The following is a 22,645-nucleotide window of genomic DNA, read 5'->3' as shown; positions in this document are numbered from 1 at the left end:
TCATGTTAAACCCTTAAAGGACAACTTTGGGGTTTTTCAACCAAGGTTCATGTTTTAGGTTATTAGAGAAAGTAAAAGATGAGTGTTATATATTTTTTTCATTTGCTGCTTTATTTTGTTTAAACACTTTTAGCTATTTTTGGCAGGGGGCGGGGGCATTCGAACAAGAGGGTAAATGTATTTGTTTTACCAAATCGCACAGCGATTTCTTATTTATTGTTTTCTATAGTCCTAGACCCCAGGAAATTACATCTGGCCACAAAAGATCACGGGATCTATTGAATGTGAAGAGGGAGGTGACAAACTGACATTTTGGAAAACAGTGAATTTTATTCCAAATACTATAGGGATTCACAGTTATTGAAATGTTAGCCCATGTCCGAATATAAACAGCTTCTATGTATTTTTATTTTAAAATATCGGCTAATGTAGAAAATTCATTGTTAACAAAAATGTCTTGAATTAAAAAATAAAGTAAGTAAAACAATGAGTGTTCAACAGTCTGGCTGAACCTCTACCTAACCCAACTCCTGTCACATCTACAACAATTTGTTTGAAATCAAAGCCCAAGACGTTTCTGTTTACTGCTGCTTTTTACTGAGGTGTATGGGTCTGTATTCAGTTTGCTTTTTATTTTATTCTTATTTTTCTATTCTAAACCAATAGTTTTGATTGTATTCAAATGTCCCTTTATTGTGAATGCATCACCCTTTACATTGCTCTTAATGATGTGTGTGTAAAGCACACTGCCTTCCTTGTTGAAATGTACAAATAAACTTGCTTACTCTAACGGGCAAAGCAGTGCTGTAACTTCATTACATTGTTTTGTAAATCAACTCCTAAATCAAAATATTATTAGACAATGAATCAATAATTTATTCAAGAGTACATTCACCTTTTTGATCATTAGAATGAAAGAAAATCACACCCGTGTGAAGTGAGGGGCAATCTTGTCATCAAATGTCATCATCTCATTCTGGCCAATCACAATATGTATGGGTCCTCACTTTTGTCTACAATGTTTGTTCTTCCAGGTGGTCCCCAGCTAAATAATGGGGAGTTGGTAACCAAATGGACCCTTATCAGATTTAAATGTTTTACTTTCCATTTTCCATTTCATGCTGCAAGATATTTTGAACTGTTAGATTTTATTCATAAATGGTTTCTATAAGTTTACATTTTAAAATGATTTAGTTTAGTTAGACTTTGATGTGATCACAGTATTCCACTGTATTACACTGTACCATGGCTCCCCTTAGTGGCCGTCTATGGTACGTGCACCGTGCACGCTTCCAGCAGCAGCAGCGCTGTACTGCGCATGTGCACTGTTTGTTGACACTTTAATTAATATACAAAGAAAAGTAAAACGTTTGTTTTGAAAACATTGTCGTCGTTAAGCAGCTCAACCCTGAAACACGTCTTCAAGTTATTGATGAAAAACTAATCCAGGGACAAAAGATCATTAATTCACATGTACATTGTTTTCTGATTAATTGAAAATGGAGGACCATGATGCAAACAAGTCTTAGTGCTTTTTATGGTTTTTATCCTCGTAGCAGTATGTAGAATATGTAGCCATTCTACATCATGTGAATACAGTTTACAATCAATCAATGTTGTAAATGAAATGCAATTATACGTCATATAAAATTATGTGAAACCAATCAAATTAATGGTTTTTGTTTACTTTAGCGGTTACTCTTATTCTGAAGAACTCAGCCACCGGAAATCTTATCTTAGCTGACTCGACACTGGTGATTTGTCCCTCCCGCAGAGAGAGGTGTTACGGTGAACTTGGTGACCTGACGAAATATGTGACCGTCTTGTGGACGACATAACAAATAACTCACATGGTGATCTTTAAATACGAGCCTGCCTAAATACCGATAGGTTGAACTTTGCTGATAAACAAACCGCAGTGATTTACGTTCGGACACTGACGTCACGTGACGTCTAGAGACGATGGTCACACATTTCAGCAGGTCACCAATGTCACCGTGACGTCACACCGCCATGCTGGACTGACCGAGTGGCTTTGGAATTCAGCTCTAAGAGACGGTGTTCCAGAAGCTTCATTGAAATCTACACTTTTCAGGTACAAATTGAGTATTGATGCTCCTGAATGGTTGAACACATTGTTATGATATCTTGTTTGTGTTCAGATTAACATTCTGACCGAATATGGAGTGGTTTGGAAATGCTACGTTAGCTAGAGGCTAGCTAACAAGGGACTGGACGTGTGGTCAGCTAGCATTAAGCTACTGAGATGCTTTTGATTGATTGAAGTGTTTATTAACTGTATGCAGAATGGGTACATTTCAAGCACAGTAACTCAATGCAAAAACTGTTAACTGTGGACGACACCATAATATAGCCTTACACTTGTTTACAAGAGGGTCCAGCAGAATGTGGGGGGAGGAAGTTAACATTTGTGACATGACAAGCTTGTAAATATTGACTTTCCATGTCATTACATACTACTTTATTCACTTAGAATGGTGCAGATTTGCTCAGTTCATACTTCAAAGGACTTTAGACCACCAGAGAGATGGGTGGCAGCCGGAATGTAGACGGCACCCGCCTGAGTGAGGGGTATGATGTTGAGAGACCCGAAACCCCATTGACCTCAGGATAAATCACTGAGGATACGTCCCAGGTGCATCCATGCAATGTTTTTTTAGTTATAGTTCTTCTATTTATAGTGACTCATAGGAATAGACTATGTGACAACCAGGTATAGTCTGGTGACCACCGGAGAGACGGGTGGCAGCCGGAATGTAGACGGCACCTGGGTGAGCAGTATGGGTTAGCGCCCCAGCCTGTGTCCTCCGTGAGGAGGAAGCCCAACAGCCCTCGGTGAGGCCTTTGGGAGGGCCATGCAAGCAGCAAGCGGAACCGCAGCACCATGTCCCTGCGGAACCATTGCCCACCACTCCTGAATGAACTGTCTGGTGCTGGGACTCTGGTGCAACGCACAGGTCCTCGCTCTACTCCTGGTGAGCGCAGGAGTGGACCTGGTGAGACGTAGGAGGGGCCCGGACAGGAGACAACCCACAGAGCCTAGTCCCTCCATGCGCCAGAAGTGTACCTCCCAGCCCTGGCAGAGTAGTTCTGGAGTAGTTCCAACGGATTGTGGGCCCCTGGTTTTGCCCTTGTGGGACTGATTGAGGGTAGCTACTGGGACGTAAGTCGGGACTTGATCACTCCCGGCTGGGTCGCCTGAGTGAGGGGTATGATGTTGAGAGACCCGGAACCCCGTTGACCTCAGGATAGATCACTGAGGATACGTCCCAGGTGCATCCATGCGATGTTTTTTTAGTTATAGAAGGAAGGATTTTATTGACTGAACGTTCTATCAAAACAATCAAGTATCAAGCAAATGTGCACTGACGGCGCACAGAACCGTGGATGCATAACAGCCAATCACTCGTCATTTAATTAAACCACATACACATTTATATAATCCATGAGGTTTCTATTTTAATTGGGTGTCTAGCTGGTCATGTCATGATTTTTTTTATATATCACTATTAGTATAATTGTATTGTAATCCATCTACAACCTAGTAGTGAGCTTGCAGATCAGCTATTTTCAATAAACCGATTTAACAGATTACCAATCTCTAAAAACAAAAACAAAAAATCACCCGATCTACATTGTATTGTATCTTGTTAAAGTGTTCTTGATTAATGTATGAATTGGTTTAAATTAACACCTAGAACATATTCAAAACAAAAAACAAATATCGCATATATATATATTAAAAGTATATGAAAGCCAACTAATGCTTGGAATGGATTCAGAATCATGACAACCCCCTAGTTTGACACATCACATGCTACTTAAAGCATAATGAAATGTTGACAGTTGTATGGTCACATATAAAAACGTATGTGGATTCAATCATTTATGTAAGTTATAGGCAATATTTTAGGCCAATACAAAAAAAACAATATAACAAATGTCCCACTCCCCACCCCTGGCTGCCGGACTATAGGTCTCCAGTTATTAAAGTCCTTCCTTATTCTCTTGATTTCAGACCGGAGTCCACTGCAGGTGAAGACGAACTCTCCAGACTCATAAGAACTACAATACCCATGATGCATCACTCCCAGGTGAAGATGAACTCTCCAGACTCAGCCAGAGACGTTTCTATTAAACAGGAAGATGAAGACGTTTCTATTAAACAGGAAGCTGAAGACGTTTCTATTAAACAGGAAGCTGAAGACGTTTCTATTAAACAGGAAGCTGAAGACGTTTCTATTAAACAGGAAGCTGAAGACGTTTCTATTAAACAGGAAGCTGAAGACCAGCCACACCTCAGTAAGTTTCATGTTCTCTTCCTTTCTTTAATATGTTCTGTTCTGTGGGGCTGCCACATGTCTTATTTTCACTGGACAACAATGGAAAACTAGAAAATATTGTTCCTGAAGAAACAATGTGGGCTGGCTGCAAGCCAAAACATTGTAGTATAAATTAGTGATGGGAGATTAATCTGCAAACACATCGGTATCGGCCGATTTGAGTTATTTTTAGATTAATCTGCATCAGTTTGATTAATCAATCAGACCGATTAATTAATCGGTCCGTCTTTACAAATAAACAAGCCCAAAGTAACAGCTTGATCAGATCTACAAGCTCACAATATTAAATATAACGGTATTTAAGTTAAAACTGATTTGCCTATACTAAGCCTGCAGTGCAGACACCCTGTTATTTTTCAGAATGGACAAAATAATTATAATTTTTCAATACAGAATGAGATCATATCGACATCGGTAATATCGGTTATCGGCCATAACGGCAATTCATTACATCGGATATCGATATCGTCCAAAATGTCTCATCGGCACATCCCTAGTATAAATAGTACAAATTCAGTTTGACTTGGTATCTCTGTCCGTGTGTTGTGTGGTTGAGGGATAGTTCACTAAGTATAGAGTGTTTAAGTACAGATGGTGTAGATTTGCGTCCTCCGGCTAATCAGATTGGGAGCACCTGTTTCCATTCTCCTAATTGTCATCAGTTACACACCTGCTTGCATAGCTGATGGTAGTCAGGGGGTGGAGGGGTATGGGGGGCAGGAGTGATGGGTGTGGGGTGCTCCCCCTGGCTCATGGGGTGGAGGGGTATGGGGGGCGGGAGTGATGGGTGTGGGGTGCTCCCCCTGGCTCATTGGGTGGAGGGGTATGGGGGGCAGGAGTGATGGGTGTGGGGTGCTCCCCCTGGCTCATGGGGTGGAGGGGTATGGGGGGCAGGAGTGATGGGTGTGGGGTTCTTCCCCTGGCTCAGGGGTGGAGGGGTATGGGGGGCAGGAGTGATGGGTGTGCTCCAGTGAGCTTGAATGTAAATACCAAGGATTCGTCATCCACGCGTCACTGACTGTGGTTTATAAACTGCTTCGAGTCCACGTTACTTCCGTGTAGCGTAGCATAACAGTGACGTCACTGTCGAATCCTTTGTATATTTACAGTTCACGTGTGTTCAGAGCAGCAGCAGCGGAACAACAACAAGCTGTAGCCTATTTTGTCACGTTTGAGCTAATGAAACACCACATGGTACAGGATTATTATTTGATGTCAAAACATTGAACTGATCAGAACACAATGTAACCCATGTCAAGTAATGGGTCACTCTGCATTTTTAACCAAAGTTTTCCACATGAAAAAAGACAATAAAGACAAGAAAGATAATCCTACTATCCTTGTTGATATAACGCCATTTAGGTCAACGATATGACATGTTGATAACATAATATTATAGCAGCGCAGCAGGTAGGCTACTTAGGCCAGTCAACGATCTTCCCCGTGGGTTAGGTTTTGGTACGCTGATGCGCAGCCCCCCCGTTTGCCCCAGACACACAGTTAGACAGACTCACAGACACCCAGACACACAGGTAGACAGACTCACAGACACATTTACAGACGTATTATGCTTGTTGATATAACATATCATTATTCATTTTGGTGTTAAAGTAACTAAATATATTACTTCACAGTATGTTGCTAAAATCTTGCATTTCCAGAACAGTAATAATCTGTAGTTGGTAACGGTTTAGTCAATCTTATCTTGGTAGGTAATAATTAATTGTGTACATGGAACATGGAAGAAGAATGGATTTACATTTTAATAATCCAGTGTTGACCATCATGTTATGTTTCTGCTCCTAGACATCCTGCACATGGTTGTGTGTAAAGAGGAGGTTTCTCCTGAAGAGGAGAGGAGCCCCAGTGTGCTCCAGGAGGAACCAGAGCCTCCTCACATTAAAGAGGAACAGGAAGAACTACTTCAAAAACCAGAGGAACCTGTTGGGTCAACGTTGACATTACTAGCAGTGAAAGTTGAAGAAGAAAATGATGATGAAGAACACATATCTTCCCACTGCTCTGAGGTTGAAGTTGAACTTGAATCTGACACTGAAGACAGTGAAGACAGTGATGATTGGGAGGAGACCAGTGAAGACGATGATGACGAACGGCGTGACAAGAGTTTCAGTGACTCAGGTTCCCTGAAGAAGCACCAGCATGGCCACACTGGAGAAAAACCTTTTAACTGTGAACATTGTGACAAGAGTTTCAGTCAGTCAGGTAACCTAAAGCAACACCTTTGTGTCCATACTAGAGAAAAACCTTTCCAATGTAAACATTGTGACAAGAGTTTCAGTTGGTCATTTGGCCTGAACAGCCACCAGTATGTCCACACTGGAGAAAAACCTTTCCACTGTCAACATTGTGACAAGAGTTTCAAACGGTCACATGACCTGAACAGACACCAGTATGTCCACACTGTAGAAAAACCTTTCCAATGTAAACATTGTGACAAGAGTTTCAGTTGGTCAGTTGGCCTGAACAGCCACCAGTATGTCCACACTGGAGAAAAACCTTTCAAATGTAAACATTGTAACAAGAGTTTCAAGTTGTCATCTTACCTGAAGAAACACCAGCGTATCCATAATGGAGAAAAACCTTTCCAATGTAAACATTGTGACAAGAGTTTCAAGTTGTCATCTCACCTGAAGCAACACCTTCGTGTCCACACTGGAGAAAAACCTTTCCAATGTAAACATTGTGACAAGCGTTTCTTTGACTCATCTCTCCTGAAGCGACACCTTCGTGTGCACACTGGAGAAAAACCTTTCCAATGTAAACATTGTGACAAGAGTTTTAGTGGATCAGGTCACCTGAGGACACACCATTATGTCCACACTGGAGAAAAACCTTTCCAATGTAAACATTGTGACAAGAGTTTCAACTGTTCAAGTAATCTGAAGAGACACCTTCATGTCCACACTGGAGAAAAACCTTTCCAATGTAAACATTGTGACAAGAGTTTCAGAGACTCATCTCTCCTGAAGCGACACCTTCGTGTCCACAGTGGAGAAAAACCTTTCCAATGTAAACATTGTGACAAGAGATTCAGAGACTCATCTCTCCTGAAGACACACCAGCATGTCCACACTGGAGAAAAACCTTTCCAATGTAAACATTGTGACAAAAGTTTTACCGCATCATCTTCCCTGAAAACACACCAGAGTGTCCACATTGGAGAAAAACCTTTCCAATGCAAACATTGTGACAAGAGTTTCAACAGTTCAAGTAATCTGAAGTCACACCTTCGTGTCCACAGTTCTCACAGGACAATAAAAAATATGTCCACTTCAAACGGTGTGACCAAAGTTTAAATAACTCAGGTTACTTGTTAAGACACCATTGCATTCACACCATGGGGTAAAAAAAAGAAAGTTTCAACTATGTGTTCCTGTCTGTCTTGGATTATGGAGACATAATCTTTAGACATGCAGCAGCATCCACTCTTAAATCCCTAGTCTCTGTTTATCACGCATTGATTTGATGTATTACGGGTGATAGCTATGGTAAAACCTTGGTGAGCACACAGACTCCCACAATATGTAATTGTTTTTAGATCGTTTTGAAATTTGTCTTATCTTTTTATTTGTAAACCTATGTAATTCACATGTATATCTTTTGTTTTTCTTTTCCTGTTCTTCTGATGTATTGTGATGTTTTTTCTATATGATATTGTATTACTCGACGACACTGAAAATGAGTTTGATTACTCAGTGTAACTTTGAGAATAAACAAAACTTGAATGAATGAAAAATGAGCTCACTGGGAGGATCAAATTAAACAGCTGTATATTTGTAGGGAGGTCGATAGACAAGGACAATATTATGGATTATTATACTGCTCCTATATTTCAAAACAAATATGGGTAAATTCTCCTTCTACAGCATGGCCAACCAGGCGTGGAATGCCCTGACCCCTTCCCTCAAAAAATGCAGATCACTTACATATTTTAAAACAGGCCTGAAAGTCCACCTTTCAGCAGGCCCAATGGAGAGGAAATTATCACTTCTCTTTTAAACAGGTGACCACGCCCCCTCCTAACTTTCTCCCACTCTGTACATTTAGTGTTTTTTTATTTCCTGTAATGATATATTTTGTTGTTGTTGTTTTTGATGATATTGATCTTTGTCTTTGTGTGAACACAAACACGATGATTTGATTAGCTGATCATCACCCATAGCGATGATTTGATTGGCTGATCATCACCTCATAGCAATGATTTGATTGGCTGATGTACATATTGAGGATAAAACTAGTGAGGGCAGAAAAGTGAAGACGCTTAAAGTGATTGGCCGAATGACATTTGTGATGATTTCATTGGCTGAGCATGGAATGTGATGTGAATGTGATAAGAGCGCCGCTCACTTCACACAAGTGTGATTTTTGTTGTGGATTTGTGTTTGAATCAGTGTTTGACTGAACTCTGTTGCTGTTTTACATTCATGTCTAATAAACTATTCAATCAATCCTGTCAATAGAGGCCTCCATTCTCCTGATCTTTGGTTTTTCTCCTCATGTTAAACCTTAAAGGGTCACTTCACCCCTGACACAACCTGATCTTATTTTAATGATGTTTAGGACACTAGAAACACTTTTCCTGGGTTTTTGTGTGCGCAATCCCTGTTTTCAGATATCCTGGTCAGGAATTCATTTTATCTACGTCAGAATGCTCATGGCCCCTCCCCTCCGGACTACAACAGTCTAACCTCGCGTCACCTTAGAGTATGCGCGTCACCTACACACGGCTACACCTACACCTGAAGACAGCCCAGAGGGGTGTCCCTAGTCTTTACTCCGTTCCACCTACAACCCCAGGCCACCCCCACCGATGCATTCCTCAGATTGTTTGTTTGTGTATTATCATGGCGTCTGCATTGCAGAGTGATACTGATAGCACTCCATGGACAATATTTATTTGAACCGGAATACACAGAAGATCAACCCCAGCGCAGATGAAACGAGCATGCAGGGCAGCCTGGCCCTGGATATTTTTTACTTGATCAAGTAAGTATTTCTGTAGCCCTGAAACATGATTGTCATAAGAGCGTCATGTAAACCATGGCTAGGCATTTCTGCAAAGTGTAAACATGATGTAAACTTGCATAATCTAGCAATCGATTGCTTTAATGTGAGAGTTTTATAAAGTTAGGGTAGTAGCTAGGCTATGTATGTGTATAGTTCAGACTGTTCAGTGTCGTAGTACGTAGACTTGTTTCAAGATTCCAGTTCATAGACACAGCCATGTTCTATCCTATCGTTATGTTGGGTCCCGAAAATAGAAGGTCTACAAGCTCACAGCGCATCGCGGATTCGACACTTTGTGAGCTTGTAGGTCTGTTATTTTCGGTGCACCAACGTCATGCATGCAACATGTATAAATCAGGCTTCACGTCGGATAGATGATGATGGCCATATTGTTTTCATTTACAGGAGTCAGGACTGGAGGACAGACAATACGGATGTCGTTTTCAGCCAAACGTGAGAGGAACTGCTGCATCGGAGGGAAGAGTTGTGTTCACCTTATAAATAAGAACATTCCCTTTTCCAAGCCTTCATGTCATCATTTCAAAACTTGGAAAACAGCTATAATGAAGTTATCTAATAAAACGTTTACATGATGTACACCTGCTTGCTGCTCATTGACTATATGTAAAGAATGAAAAAAGGTTGCACCCCAAATTCCATCTAGTGTTCATTTGAACGATTTCATTTGGCAGAAATGGCATATTGCATAACGTGTTGTACATTCTCTTCATGTAATCATTTTGCTGGGGATTGCTTACCATACAGTTGAACTACAGTAAAACATAATGTAACAATATCCACTAATTAAAAGCATGATGATGACACGTGGTTACAACGTTACAGTGAAACATGTTCTCTGAAATTATTGAGTCGCACATGAATATGAAACGTAGGCTACGTTTTGTTTTATTATAAAATGCATTATATCTCCCTTCAATATCAATCACAGACTTTCTTCATGGTGTGGGAATGACGAAACAATTGAGGAAAAACACGTTTGTTTATGCTAATTTATATATATTTAGTTTGCTTTGCTATAAAAAGCTACATGACCATTTTCAACCGTAACGCAGACAGCATCGATGCGGCTGCAGCGGCTCTGTCTAATTCCTGAAGAGTGAATACTTTCTTCCAAAACAAATCTAATGTCCAACCGTTTACTGGTTCAAGAAAAATGAGAAGCAGACTTCACGTTGTACAAGAAAGAACACATGGCTTCATGTCGTGTTGTTTAGTCATCCACTCGAAAAAGGCTAGCAAAAAGTGGTTTGTTATTATTCTTGCGAAAATGCACCCGCAGTGAAGGTTGCCAGTTCTTTGACTTTGTGAGAGAAATAAGCAACCATGTCCATGCAAAGTGCAAACAAGCCTCAAAACAATATGCACATATATTTTTGGTTATTTATATTATGTGCCTATTAGGCACATAAGCCGGCTATTTAAAAAAATAATCTTGAGTGTATAAAGTGCAAATGTGGAATATCTTTGAAACATTTTAACAATTGATTGATTGATTGAAAATTGTATTAACAGTTTGCAGAATTACAGTACATTTCAAGCACAAACTCAATACAAAGGCTGTTAACTGTGAGTGGACGACCCAATTAAGCATTACACTTGTTTACAACAGGGTCCACCATGTTCAATTCATCAAAACATTTAGAGACATACAAATAGACACTTCTATATAGACAAAGAACAGTACAGGAATTCATCATAATGGAGGTAAAAAGGGAAAAGAAACATATACAGTGAGGGGAAAAAAGGGGGGGCGGTGGGGGGGGATTCAGATTTTACGGGGGCCAGTTTCGAATTGCAGCCATCCGTAGGTGCCCTTTGAGAGCGGTTTTGAAGGAGTCAAGGGATTCGCATGTCTTAATGACTGTTGGTAGGGCGTTCCACATTTTGGTGGCATAGGAGCGAAAATAATTTAGTCCCTTGTTTGTGCCGAATCTGGGTTGAACATGATTCGTTGCACTCCCTCTGGTGTTGTGGGTGTGGACTTCGTTAACATTAAGGAAGTATCTACACAGGTACATGGGTATCTTGGTGGAGTATCGAATCTTGTGGACCAGACCCATTGCAAGATGCTGTACTCTGTCGCCGACCCTAAGCCATGCCAGTCTGTCAAAGTGGGCAGGGGTGAGGTGGGTTCGGGGGGTGAGGCCAAGTAGGAGCCTGACCAGTTTGTTTTGGGAGGTCTGGAGCCTAGTTTTAAGGGCCTTTGAGGTGCTGTGGTACCAGGAGGTGCATGCATAGTCAAAGAAGCCTTGTACAAGGGCTCCTGTTAAGGTCTTCAAGGTGTTTTTGTCGACCAGTGAGGAGATCCTGTAAAGGAATCTTGTTCTTTGGTTGACTTTTTTGGAACCTAGGTAGGTAATTTCATCTTTACGTGTGATAACATTGTCACCCACTCTAACCAAGAAGCCATTTGCCTTGCTGAGATTACTATTAGATCCAAAGAGAATGGATTCAGTTTTTCCCAGGTGTAAAGATAGTTTGTTATCAGCGAGCCAGGTGCAGATTCTACCGAGTTCAGAGCTGAGGGCATTTTCAACCTGCAGTTTGTCCCTGTCCGAGACCAGCAGTGCCGAGTCATCTGCGAACAGGAACAAGTTGCAGTCACAAGCTGAAGTCATGTCGTTAACATATATTAGGAACAGTAGAGGCCCTAGTATGCTTCCTTGTGGAACGCCACAGCTCACTGGGAGGGGGGGGGACAGTGTTCCGTTCACTTCCACCATCTGTGCTCTCCCCTCCAGGTAGGATTGCATCCAGCTCACTGATGTGCTATCGAAACCAATTGCTTTTAGCTTGTTAACCAGTATGGAGTGGTTCACTGTGTCAAAAGCCTTTTGGAGGTCCAGCATGACCATGCCGCAGTATTTGCCAGCGTCCACCTCTTGTTTGATGTGGTCGCTCAAATAGAGAAGGCATGTGTCAGTGGAGTGGGATGTTCTGAAGCCAGATTGGAACTCGTACAATAATTTATTAGTGGCAAGATACTTTTCAACCTGTTCATAGACTATTTTTTCCATCACTTTCGAGATGGAGCTTAGAATAGAAATAGGGCGGTAGTTGCCGGGGTCTAATTTACTCCCTTTCTTGTGCAGGGGGGTTACTTTGGCCAGTTTGAAATCTAGGGGGACCTGTCCCTGTTTGATGGAGAGGTTTACTATGTGGGTGATGATTGGAGCTATAGAGATGGCTGAGTCTCTGAGAAATTTGGAGGGAATATTGTCATGGCCAGTGGCCTTGTGGGGTTGGAGGGCACTCAGTTTCTTAAGTACCTCATCAGTTGTTACCATAACTAATTTAAAATCGTCTTTACAAACACCTAGGTTTCTGTAGAAGGTTTTAATGTGCTCTACACCAAAGAGCCCAGAGTGGGAGGGCAGATTGTTAACCAGCGTTGTTGATATGTTTGTAAAGAAGATGTTCAAGTAGTTGGCCACATCAAGCTTGTCAGTGATGAGAGTGTTGTTCGCTTTAATGTTTATGTTTGAAAACCTGGTTTTCAGTTTCTGACTATAGCCTAATTGGTTGTTGAGTAGCTTCCAGAGCTCTCGAGGATTGTTTTTGTTTTCCTCAGCTTTATTATTAATGAAGTTACTTTTGGCATCTAATACAGGGCTCCATGGCACAAATTACGTGGAAAAACACTTTTAGCTATTTTTGGCAGGGTGCGGGGGCATTCGAACAAGAGGGTAAATGTATTTGTTTTACCAAATCGCACGGCGATTTCTTAATTATTGTTTTTATAGTCCTAGACCCCAGGAAATTACATCTGGCCACAAAAGATCACGGGATTTATTGAATTTGAAGAGGGAGGTGACAAACTGACATTTTGGAAAACAGTGAATTTTATTCAAAATACTATAGGGATTCACAGTTATTGAAATGTTAGCCCATGTCCGAATATAAACAGCTTATATGTATTTTTATTTTAAAAGGTGTATGGGTCTGTATTCAGTTTGCTTTTTATTTTATTCTTATTTTTCTATTCTAAACCAATAGTTTTGATTGTATTCAAATGTCCCTTTATTGTGAATGCATCACCCTTTACATTGCTCTTAATGTTGTGTGTGTAAAGCACACTGCCTTCCTTGTTGAAATGTACAAATAAACATGCTTACTCTAACGGGCAAAGCAGTGCTGTAACTTCATTACACTGTTTAGTAAATCAACTCCTAAATAAAAATATTATTAGACAATTAATCAATCATTTATTCAAGAGTACATTCACCTTTTTGATCATTAGAATGAAAGAAAATCACACCCGTGTGAAGTGAGGGGCAATCTTGTCATCAAATGTCATCATACATCATCTCATTCTGGCCAATCACAATAGGTATGGGTCCTCACTTTTGTCTACAATGTTTGTTCTTCCAGGTGGTCCCCAGCTAAATAATGGGGAGTTGGTAACCAAATGGACCCTTATCAGATGTAAATGTTTTACTTTCCATTTTCCATTTCATGCTGGAAGATATTTTGAACTGTTAGATTTGATTCATAAATGGTTTCTATAAGTTTACATTTTAAAATGATTTAGTTTAGTTAGACTTTGATGAGATCACAGTATTACACTGTATTACACTGTACCATGGCTCCCCCTAGTGGCCGTCTATGGTACGTGCACCGTGCACGCTTCCAGCAGCAGGAGCGCTGTACTGCGCATGTGCACTGTTTGTTGACACTTTAATTAATATACAAAGAAAAGTAAAACGTTTGTTTTGAAAACATTGTCGTCGTTAAGCAGCTCAACCCTGAAACATGTCTTCAAGTTATTGATGAAAAACTAATCCAGGGACAAAAGATCATTAATTCACATGTAGGCTACATTGTTTTCTGATTAATTGAAAATGGAGGACCATGATGCAAACAAGTCTTAGTGCTTTTATGGTTTTATCCTCGTAGCAGTATGTAGAATATGTAGCCATTCTACATCATGTGAATTCAGTTTACAATCAATCAATGTTGTAAATGAAATGCATTTATACGTCATCAAATTAATGGTTTTTGTTTACTTTAGCGGGTACTCTTATTCTGAAGAATCGATCAGCCAACGGAAGTCTTATCCTAGCTGACTCGACACTGGTGTTACGGTGAACTTGGTGACCTGACGAAATATGTGACCGTCTTGTGGACTTGACATAACAAATAACTCACATGGTGATCTTTAAATACGAGCCTGCCTAAATACCGCTAGGTTGAACTCTGCTGATAAACAAACCGCAGTGATTTACGTTCGGACACTGACGTCACGTGACGTCTAGAAACGATTGTCACACATTTCAGCAGGTCACCAATGTCACCGTGACGTCACACCGCCATGCTGGACTGACCGAGTGGCTTTGGAATTCAGCTCTAAGAGACGTTGTTCCAGAAGCTTCATTGAAATCTACACTTTTCAGGTACAAAATGAGTATTGATGCTCCTGAATGGTTGAACACATTGTTATGATGTCTTGTTTGTGTTCAGATTAACATTCTGACCGAATATGGAGTGGTTTGGAAATGCTACGTTAGCTAGAGGCTAGCTAACAAGGGACTGGACGTGTGGTCAGCTAGCATTAAGCTACCGAGATGCTTTTGATTGATTGAAGTGTTTATTAACTGTATGCAGAATGGGTACATTTCAAGCACAGTAACTCAATGCAAAAACTGTTAACTGTGGACGACACCATAATATAGCCTTACACTTGTTTACAAGAGGGTCCAGCAGAATGTGGGGGGAGGGAGTTAACATTTGTCATTTGGGAGCCCTGTTGTGTGACATGACGAGCTTGTAAACAGTGACTTTCCATGGCATTACATACTACTTTATTCACTTAGAATGGCGCAGATTTGCTCAGTACATACTTCAAAGGACTTTAGACCACCGGAGAGATGGGTGGCAGCCGGAATGTAGACGGCACCCGGGTGAGCAGTATGGGTTAGCGCCCCAGCCTGTGTCCTCCGTGAGGAGGAAGCCCAACAGCCCTCGGTGAGGCCTTTGGGAGGGCCATGCAACCAGCAAGCGGAACCGCAGCACCATGTCCCTGCGGAACCATTGCCCACCACTCTTGAATTAACTGTCTGGTGCTGGGACTCTGGTGCAACGCACAGGTCCTCGCTCTACTCCTGGTGAGAGCAGGAGTGGACCTGGTGAGACGTAGGAGGGGCCCGGACAGGAGACAACCCACAGAGCCTAGTCCCTCCATGCGCCAGAAGTGTACCTCCCAGCCCTGGCAGAGTAGTTCTGGAGTAGTTCCAACGGATTGTGTGCCCCTGGTTTTGCCCTTGTGGGACTGATTGAGGGTAGCTACTGGGACATAAGTCGGGACTTGATCACTCCCAGCTGGGTCGCCTGAGTGAGGGGTATGATGTTGAGAGACCCGAAAACCCCATTGACCTCAGGATACATCACTGAGGATACGTCCCAGGTGCATCCATGCGATGTTTTTTTAGTTATAGTTCTTCTATTTATAGTGACTCATAGGAATAGACTATGTGACAACCAGATATAGTCTGGTGACCACCGGAGAGACGGGTGGCAGCCGGAATGTAGACGGCACCCGGGTGAGCAGTATGGGTTAGCGCCCCAGCCTGTGTCCTCCGTGAGGAGGAAGCCCAACAGCCCTCGGTGAGGCCTTTGGGAGGGCCATGCAAGCAGCAAGCGGAACCGCAGCACCATGTCCCTGCGGAACCATTGCCCACCACTCCTGAATGAACTGTCTGGTGCTAGGACTCTGTTGCAACGCACAGGTCCTCGCTCTACTCCTGGTGAGAGCAGGAGTGGACCTGGTGAGACGTAGGAGGGGCCCGGACAGGAGACAACCCACAGAGCCTAGTCCCTCCATGCGCCAGAAGTGTACCTCCCTGCCCTGGCAGAGTAGTTCTGGAGTAGTTCCAACGGATTGTGGGCCCCTGGTTTTGCCCTTGTGGGACTGATTGAGGGTAGCTACTGGGACGTAAGTCGGGACTTGATCACTCCCGGCTGGGTCGCCTGAGTGAGGGGTATGATGTTGAGAGACCCGAAACCCCGTTGACCTCAGGATAGATCACTGAGGATACGTCCCAGGTGCATCCATGCGATGTTTTTTTAGTTATAGAAGGAAGGATTTTATTGACTGAACGTTCTATCAAAACAATCAAGTATCAAGCAAATGTGCACTGACGGCGCACAGAACCGTGGATGCATAACAGCCAATCACTCGTCATTTAATTAAGCCACATACACATTTATATAATCCATGAGGTTTCTATTTTAATTGGGTGTCTAGCTGGTCATGTCATGATTTTATTTATATATCACTATTAGTATAATTGTATTGTAATCCATCTACAACCTAGTAGTGAGCTTGCAGATCAGCTATTTTCAATAAACCGATTTAACAGATTACCAATCTCTAAAAAAAAAAATTAAAAAAAATAAAAATAAAAAATCACCCGATCTACATTGTATTGTATCTTGTTAAAGTGTTCTTGATTAATGTATGAATTGGTTTAAATTAACACCTAGAACATATTCAAAACAAAAAAAACAAATATAGCGTATATATATTAAAAGTATATGAAAGCCAACTAATGCTTGGAATGGATTCAGAATCATGACAACCCCCTAGTTTGACACATCACATGCTACTTAAAGCATAATGAAATGTTGACATGGTTTTATGGTCACATATAAAAACGTATGTGGATTCATTCATTTATGTAAGTTATAGGCAATATTTTAGGCCAATAAAAAAAACCAATATAACAAATGTCCAACTCCCCACCCCTGGCTGTCGGACTATAGGTCTCCAGTTATTAAAGTCCTTCCTTATTCTCTTGATTTCAGACCGGAGTCCACTGCAGGTGAAGACGAACTCTCCAGAATCATAAGAACTACAATACCCATGATGCATCACTCCCAGATGAAGATGAACTCTCCAGACTCAGCCAGAGACGTTTATATTAAACAGGAAGCTGAAGACGTTTCTATTAAACAGGAAGCTGAAGACGTTTCTATTAAACAGGAAGCTGAAGACGTTTCTATTAAACAGGAAGCTGAAGACCAGCCACACCTCAGTAAGTTTCATGTTCTCTTCCTTTCTTTAATATGTTCTGTTCTGTGGGGCTGCCACATGTCTTATTTTCACTGGACAACAATGGAAAACTAGAAAATATTGTTCCTGAAGAAACAATGTGGGCTGGCTGCAAGCCAAAACATTGTAGTATAAATTAGTGATGGGAGATTAATCTGCAAACACATCGGTATCGGCCGATTTTAGTTATTTTTAGATTAATCTGCATCAGTTTGATTAATCAATCAGACCGATTAATTAATCGGTCCGTCTTTACAAATAAACAAGCCCAAAGTAACAGCTTGATCAGATCTACAAGCTCACAATATTAAATATAACGGTATTTAAGTTAAAACTGATTTGCCTATACTAAGCCTGCAGTGCAGACACCCTGTTATTTTTCAGAATGGACAAAATAATTATAATTTTTCAATACAGAATGAGATCATATCGACATCGGTAATATCGGTTATCGGCCATAACGGCAATTCATTACATCGGATATCGATATCGTCCAAAATGTCTCATCGGCACATCCCTAGTATAAATAGTACAAATTCAGTTTGACTTGGTATCTCTGTCTGTGTGTTGTGTGGTTGAGGGATAGTTCACTAAGTATAGAGTGTTTAAGTACAGATGGTGTAGATTTGCGTCCTCCGGCTAATCAGATTGGGAGCACCTGTTTCCATTCTCCTAATTGTCATCAGTTACACACCTGCTTGCATAGCTGATGGTAGTCAGGGGGTGGAGGGGTATGGGGGGCAGGAGTGATGGGTGTGGGGTGCTCCCCCTGGCTCATGGGGTGGAGGGGTATGGGGGGCGGGAGTGATGGGTGTGGGGTGCTCCCCCTGCCTCATGGGGTGGAGGGGTATGGGGGGCAGGAGTGATGGGTGTGGGGTGCTCCCCCTGGCTCATGGGGTGGAGGGGTATGGGGGGCAGGAGTGATGGGTGTGGGGTTCTTCCCCTGGCTCAGGGGTGGAGGGGTATGGGGGGCAGGAGTGATGGGTGTGCTCCAGTGAGCTTGAATGTAAATACCAAGGATTCGTCATCCACGCGTCACTGACTGTGGTTTATAAACTGCTTCGAGTCCACGTTACTTCCGTGTTGCGTAGCATAACAGTGACTTCACTGTCGAATCCTTTGTATATTTACAGTTCACGTGTGTTCAGAGCAGCAGCAGCGGAACAACAACAAGCTGTAGCCTATTTTGTCACGCTTGAGCTAATGAAACACCACATGGTACGGGATTATTATTTGATGTCAAAACATTGAACTGATCAGAACACAATGTAACCCATGTCAAGTAATGGGTCACTCTGCATTTTTAACCAAAGTTTTCCACATGACCAAAGTAATTTCTGAAAAAAGACAATAAAGACAAGAAAGATAATCCTACTATCCTTGTTGATATAACGCCATTTAGGTCAACGATATGACATTATGTTGATAACATAATATTATAGCAGCGCAGCAGGTAGGCTACTTAGGCCAGTCAACGGTCTTCCCCGTGGGTTAGGTTTTGGTACGCTGATGCGCAGCCCCCCCGTTTGCCCCAGACACACAGTTAGACAGACTCACAGACACCCAGACACACAGGTAGACAGACTCACAGACACATTTACAGACGTATTATGCTTGTTGATATAACATATCATTATTCATTTTGGTGTTAAAGTAACTAAATATATTACTTCACATTACTTTTTTAGTATGTTGCTAAAATCTTGCATTTCCAGAACAGTAATAATCTGTAGTTGGTAACGGTTTAGTCAATCTTATCTTGGTAGGTAATTAATTGTGTACATGGAACATGGAAGAAGAATGGATTTACATTTTAGTAATCCAGTGTTGACCATCATGTTATGTTTCTGCTCCTAGACATCCTGCACATGCTTGTGTGTAAAGAGGATGTTTCTCCTGAAGAGGAGAGGAGCCCCAGTGTGCTCCAGGAGGAACCAGAGCCTCCACACATTAAAGAGGAACAGGAAGAACCACTTCAAAAACCAGAGGAACCTGTTGGGTCAACGTTGACATTACTAGCAGTGAAAGTTGAAGAAGAAAATGATGATGAAGAACACATATCTTCCCACTGCTCTGAGATTTTAGTTGAACTTGAATCTGACACTGAAGACAGTGAAGACAGTGATGATTGGGAGGAGACCAGTGAAGACGATGATGACGAACGGCGTGACAAGAGTTTCAGTGACTCAGGTTCCCTGAAGAAGCACCAGCATGGCCACACTGGAGAAAAACCTTTTAACTGTGAACATTGTGACAAGAGTTTCAGTCAGTCAGGTAACCTAAAGCAACACCTTCTTGTCCACACTGGAGAAAAGCCTTTCCAATGTAAACATTGTGACAAGAGTTTCAGTCGTCCAAGTGCCCTAAAGACACACCTTCGTGTCCATACTGGAGAAAAACCTTTCCAATGTAAACATTGTGACAAGAGTTTCAGTGCGTCAGGTGAACTGAACAGACACCAGTATGTCCACACTGGAGAAAAACCTTTCCAATGTAAACATTGTGACAAGAGTTTCATTAGTTCAAGTCATCTAAAGTCACATCTTCGTGTCCATACTGGAGAAAAACCTTTCCAATGTAAACATTGTAACAAAAGTTTCAGTCATTCTAGTTCCCTTTGGTCACACCTTCGTGTCCACACTGGAGAAAAACCTTTCCGATGTAAACATTGTGACAAGAGTTTCAGATCTCATCTCTCCTGAAGCGACACCTTTGTGTCCACACTGGAGAAAAACCTTTCCACTGTAAACATTGTGACAAGATTTTCAAGGATTCAAGTGATCTGAAGAGACACCTTCGTGTCCACACTGGAGAAAAACCTTTCCACTGTAAACAGTGTAACAAGAGTTTCAGGGAGTCATCTCACCTGAAGAAACACCAGCGTATCCATACTGGAGAAAAACCTTTCCAATGTAAACATTGTGACAAGAGTTTCAGTCGTTCAAGTGCCCTAAAGACACACCTTCGTGTCCATACTGGAGAAAAACCTTTCCAATGTAAACATTGTGACAAGAGTTTCAGTGCGTCAGGTGAACTGAACAGACACCAGTATGTCCACACTGGAGAAAAACCTTTCCAATGTAAACATTGTGACAAGAGTTTCATTAGTTCAAGTCATCTAAAGTCACACCTTCGTGTCCATACTGGAGAAAAACCTTTCCAATGTAAACATTGTAACAAAAGTTTCAGACATTCTAGTTCCCTTTGGTCACACCTTCGTGTCCACACTGGAGAAAAACCTTTCCAATGTAAACATTGTGACAAGAGTTTCAAAAATTCAAGTGATCTGAAGAGACACCTTCGTGTCCACAGTGGAGAAAACCATTCCAATGTAAACATTGTGACAAGAATTTGACCTCATCATCTTCCCTGAAAACACACCAGAGTGTCCACACTGGAGAAAAACCTTTCCACTGTAAAGATTGTGACAAGAGTTTCAACGTTTCAAGTAATCTGAATTCACACCTTCGTGTCCACACTGCAGAAAAACCTTTCCAATGTAAACATTGTGACAAGAGTTTCAACAGTTCAAGTCATCTAAAGTCACACCTTCATGTCCATACTGGAGAAAAACCTTTCCAATGTAAACATTGTGACAAGAGTTTCAACAATTCAAGTGATCTGAAGAGACACCTACTCACACCTACTCACCTACTCGACGACACTGAAAATGATTGATTACTCAGTGTAATTTTGAGAATAAAAAAAACTTGAATGAATGAAAAATGAGCTCACTGGGAGGATCAAATTAAACATCTGTATGTTCGTAGGGAGGTCGATAGACAAGGACAATATTATAGATTATTATACTGCTCCTATATTTCAAAACAAATATGGGTAAATTCTCCTTCTACAGCACGGCCACCCAGGCGTGGAATGCCCTGACCCCTTACCTCAAAAAATGCAGATCACTTACATCTTTTAAAACAGGCCTGAAAGTCCACCTTTCAGCAGGCCCAATGGAGAGGAAATGATCACTTCTCCTTTAAACAGGTGACCACGCCCCCTCCCAACTTTCTCCCACTCTGTACATTTAGTGTTTTATTATTTCCTGTAATGATATATTTTGTTGTTGTTGTTTTTGATGATATTGAATTTTTGTTGAGGGGCGCTAGCTCCTCCTACTGGGCTTTGTCTTTGTGTGAACAAAAACACGATGATTTGATTGGCTGATCATCAGCCCATAGCGATGATTTGATTGGCTGATGTACATATTGAGGATAAAATTGTCAGGGCAGAAAAGTGAAGACGCCAAAAGTGATTGAACGGAATGACATTTGTGATGATTTGATTGGCTGAGCATGGAATGTGATGTATGATGAAAGAACTTCACACAAGTGTGATTTCTGTTGTGGATTTTTGTTGGAATCAGTTTGACTGAACTCTGTTGCTGTTTTACATTCATGTCTAATAAACTATTCAATCAATCAATCCTCCATTCTCCTGATCTTTTGTTTTTCTCCTCATATTAAACCTTAAAGGACAACTTTGGGGTTTTTTTCAACCAAGGTTCATGTTTTAGGTTATTAGAGAAAGTAAAAGATGAGTGTTATATATATTTTCAATTAAGTGGCTTGTGTTAATCAGTAGATCAGTAGTGTAAGTGAGTGGATGTGTGGTAAATGTAATGTAGGGTGTTGAATGGTGCAAACAAATGCTGCTGCTCTCATGGAAGGAGAGAGAGAGAGACCTGGCTCCCAAGAGAAGACAGACTATGCACACACTGCACACAAGTGGGCAGCGGTGGCCGAACGGTTTGCAGAGCGGTCTTGTTATCGGAAGGTCGCCAGTTCGTATCCCCGGACCGGCATGTTTAATTACCACCGCTGAAGTGCCCTTGAGCAAGGCATTGAACCCCTACCATGAAATGTTCTATGAGCAGGGTCTGGCTGTAAACAAGTTTGTCGAGCTTAGTCCATTCACCCTGGGTAAACAAAGAACTTTGCTTTGCTTTTTACAAAACGAGGTAGAGACTGAGCTACACTTCCTAACCGTCTGTCCACTGTACCAAGACATCAGAGACATGTACTCCCCTGCACGGATTACAATCACCCAAGGAGAGTTGGAAAACCACCAAATGTTTAGGTCTATAACATGTTTAAAACATTGAAATACTGCTGTTAACTTTCAAAAGTATAAAACGTCTCGGATGTATAGGCTAACTATCTCTGACAGAAAATGC

At 41.5% G+C, this 22,645-nt stretch overlaps 1 protein-coding gene and 1 long non-coding RNA gene across 2 annotated transcripts; both read left to right on the top strand.

Moving 5' to 3' along the window:
* The first annotated feature begins 1,991 nt into the window (after window positions 1-1,991).
* LOC306919448 lies at window positions 1,992-8,836 on the top strand. Its single transcript, XR_013789529.1, has 3 exons — window positions 1,992-2,095; window positions 4,040-4,323; window positions 6,171-8,836. It is a non-coding gene; the product is annotated as an uncharacterized lncRNA (long non-coding RNA).
* Window positions 8,837-14,713: 5,877 nt separating this feature from the next.
* LOC306919295 (uncharacterized protein) lies at window positions 14,714-21,884 on the top strand. Its single transcript, XM_079532099.1, has 3 exons — window positions 14,714-14,806; window positions 17,217-17,446; window positions 19,321-21,884. The coding sequence occupies exons 2-3, from the start codon at window positions 17,275-17,277 to the stop codon at window positions 20,163-20,165; spliced, it is 1,017 nt and encodes a 338-aa protein (XP_079388225.1). The 5' UTR covers window positions 14,714-14,806; window positions 17,217-17,274; the 3' UTR covers window positions 20,166-21,884.
* The last annotated feature ends 761 nt before the right edge of the window (window positions 21,885-22,645 follow it).

This window comes from Electrona antarctica (assembly GCF_951216825.1).
Source record: "Electrona antarctica genome assembly, contig: scaffold_25, whole genome shotgun sequence".
NCBI classification, from domain to species: Eukaryota; Metazoa; Chordata; class Actinopteri; order Myctophiformes; family Myctophidae; genus Electrona; species Electrona antarctica.
Note: the sequence above shows the minus strand (reverse complement) of the source record. Positions and strands in the feature narration are given on the sequence as shown.

What these genes read in the sequence shown, in the direction of transcription:
- LOC306919295 (XM_079532099.1), top strand. Translation starts at nt 17,275, where the DNA reads ATGATGCATCACTCCCAGATGAAGATGAACTCTCCAGACTCAGCCAGA. An exon ending in TGAAGACCAGCCACACCTCA is followed by an intron (nt 17,447 to 19,320) that starts GTAAGTTTCATG and finishes TTCTGCTCCTAG; the next exon opens with ACATCCTGCACATGCTTGTG.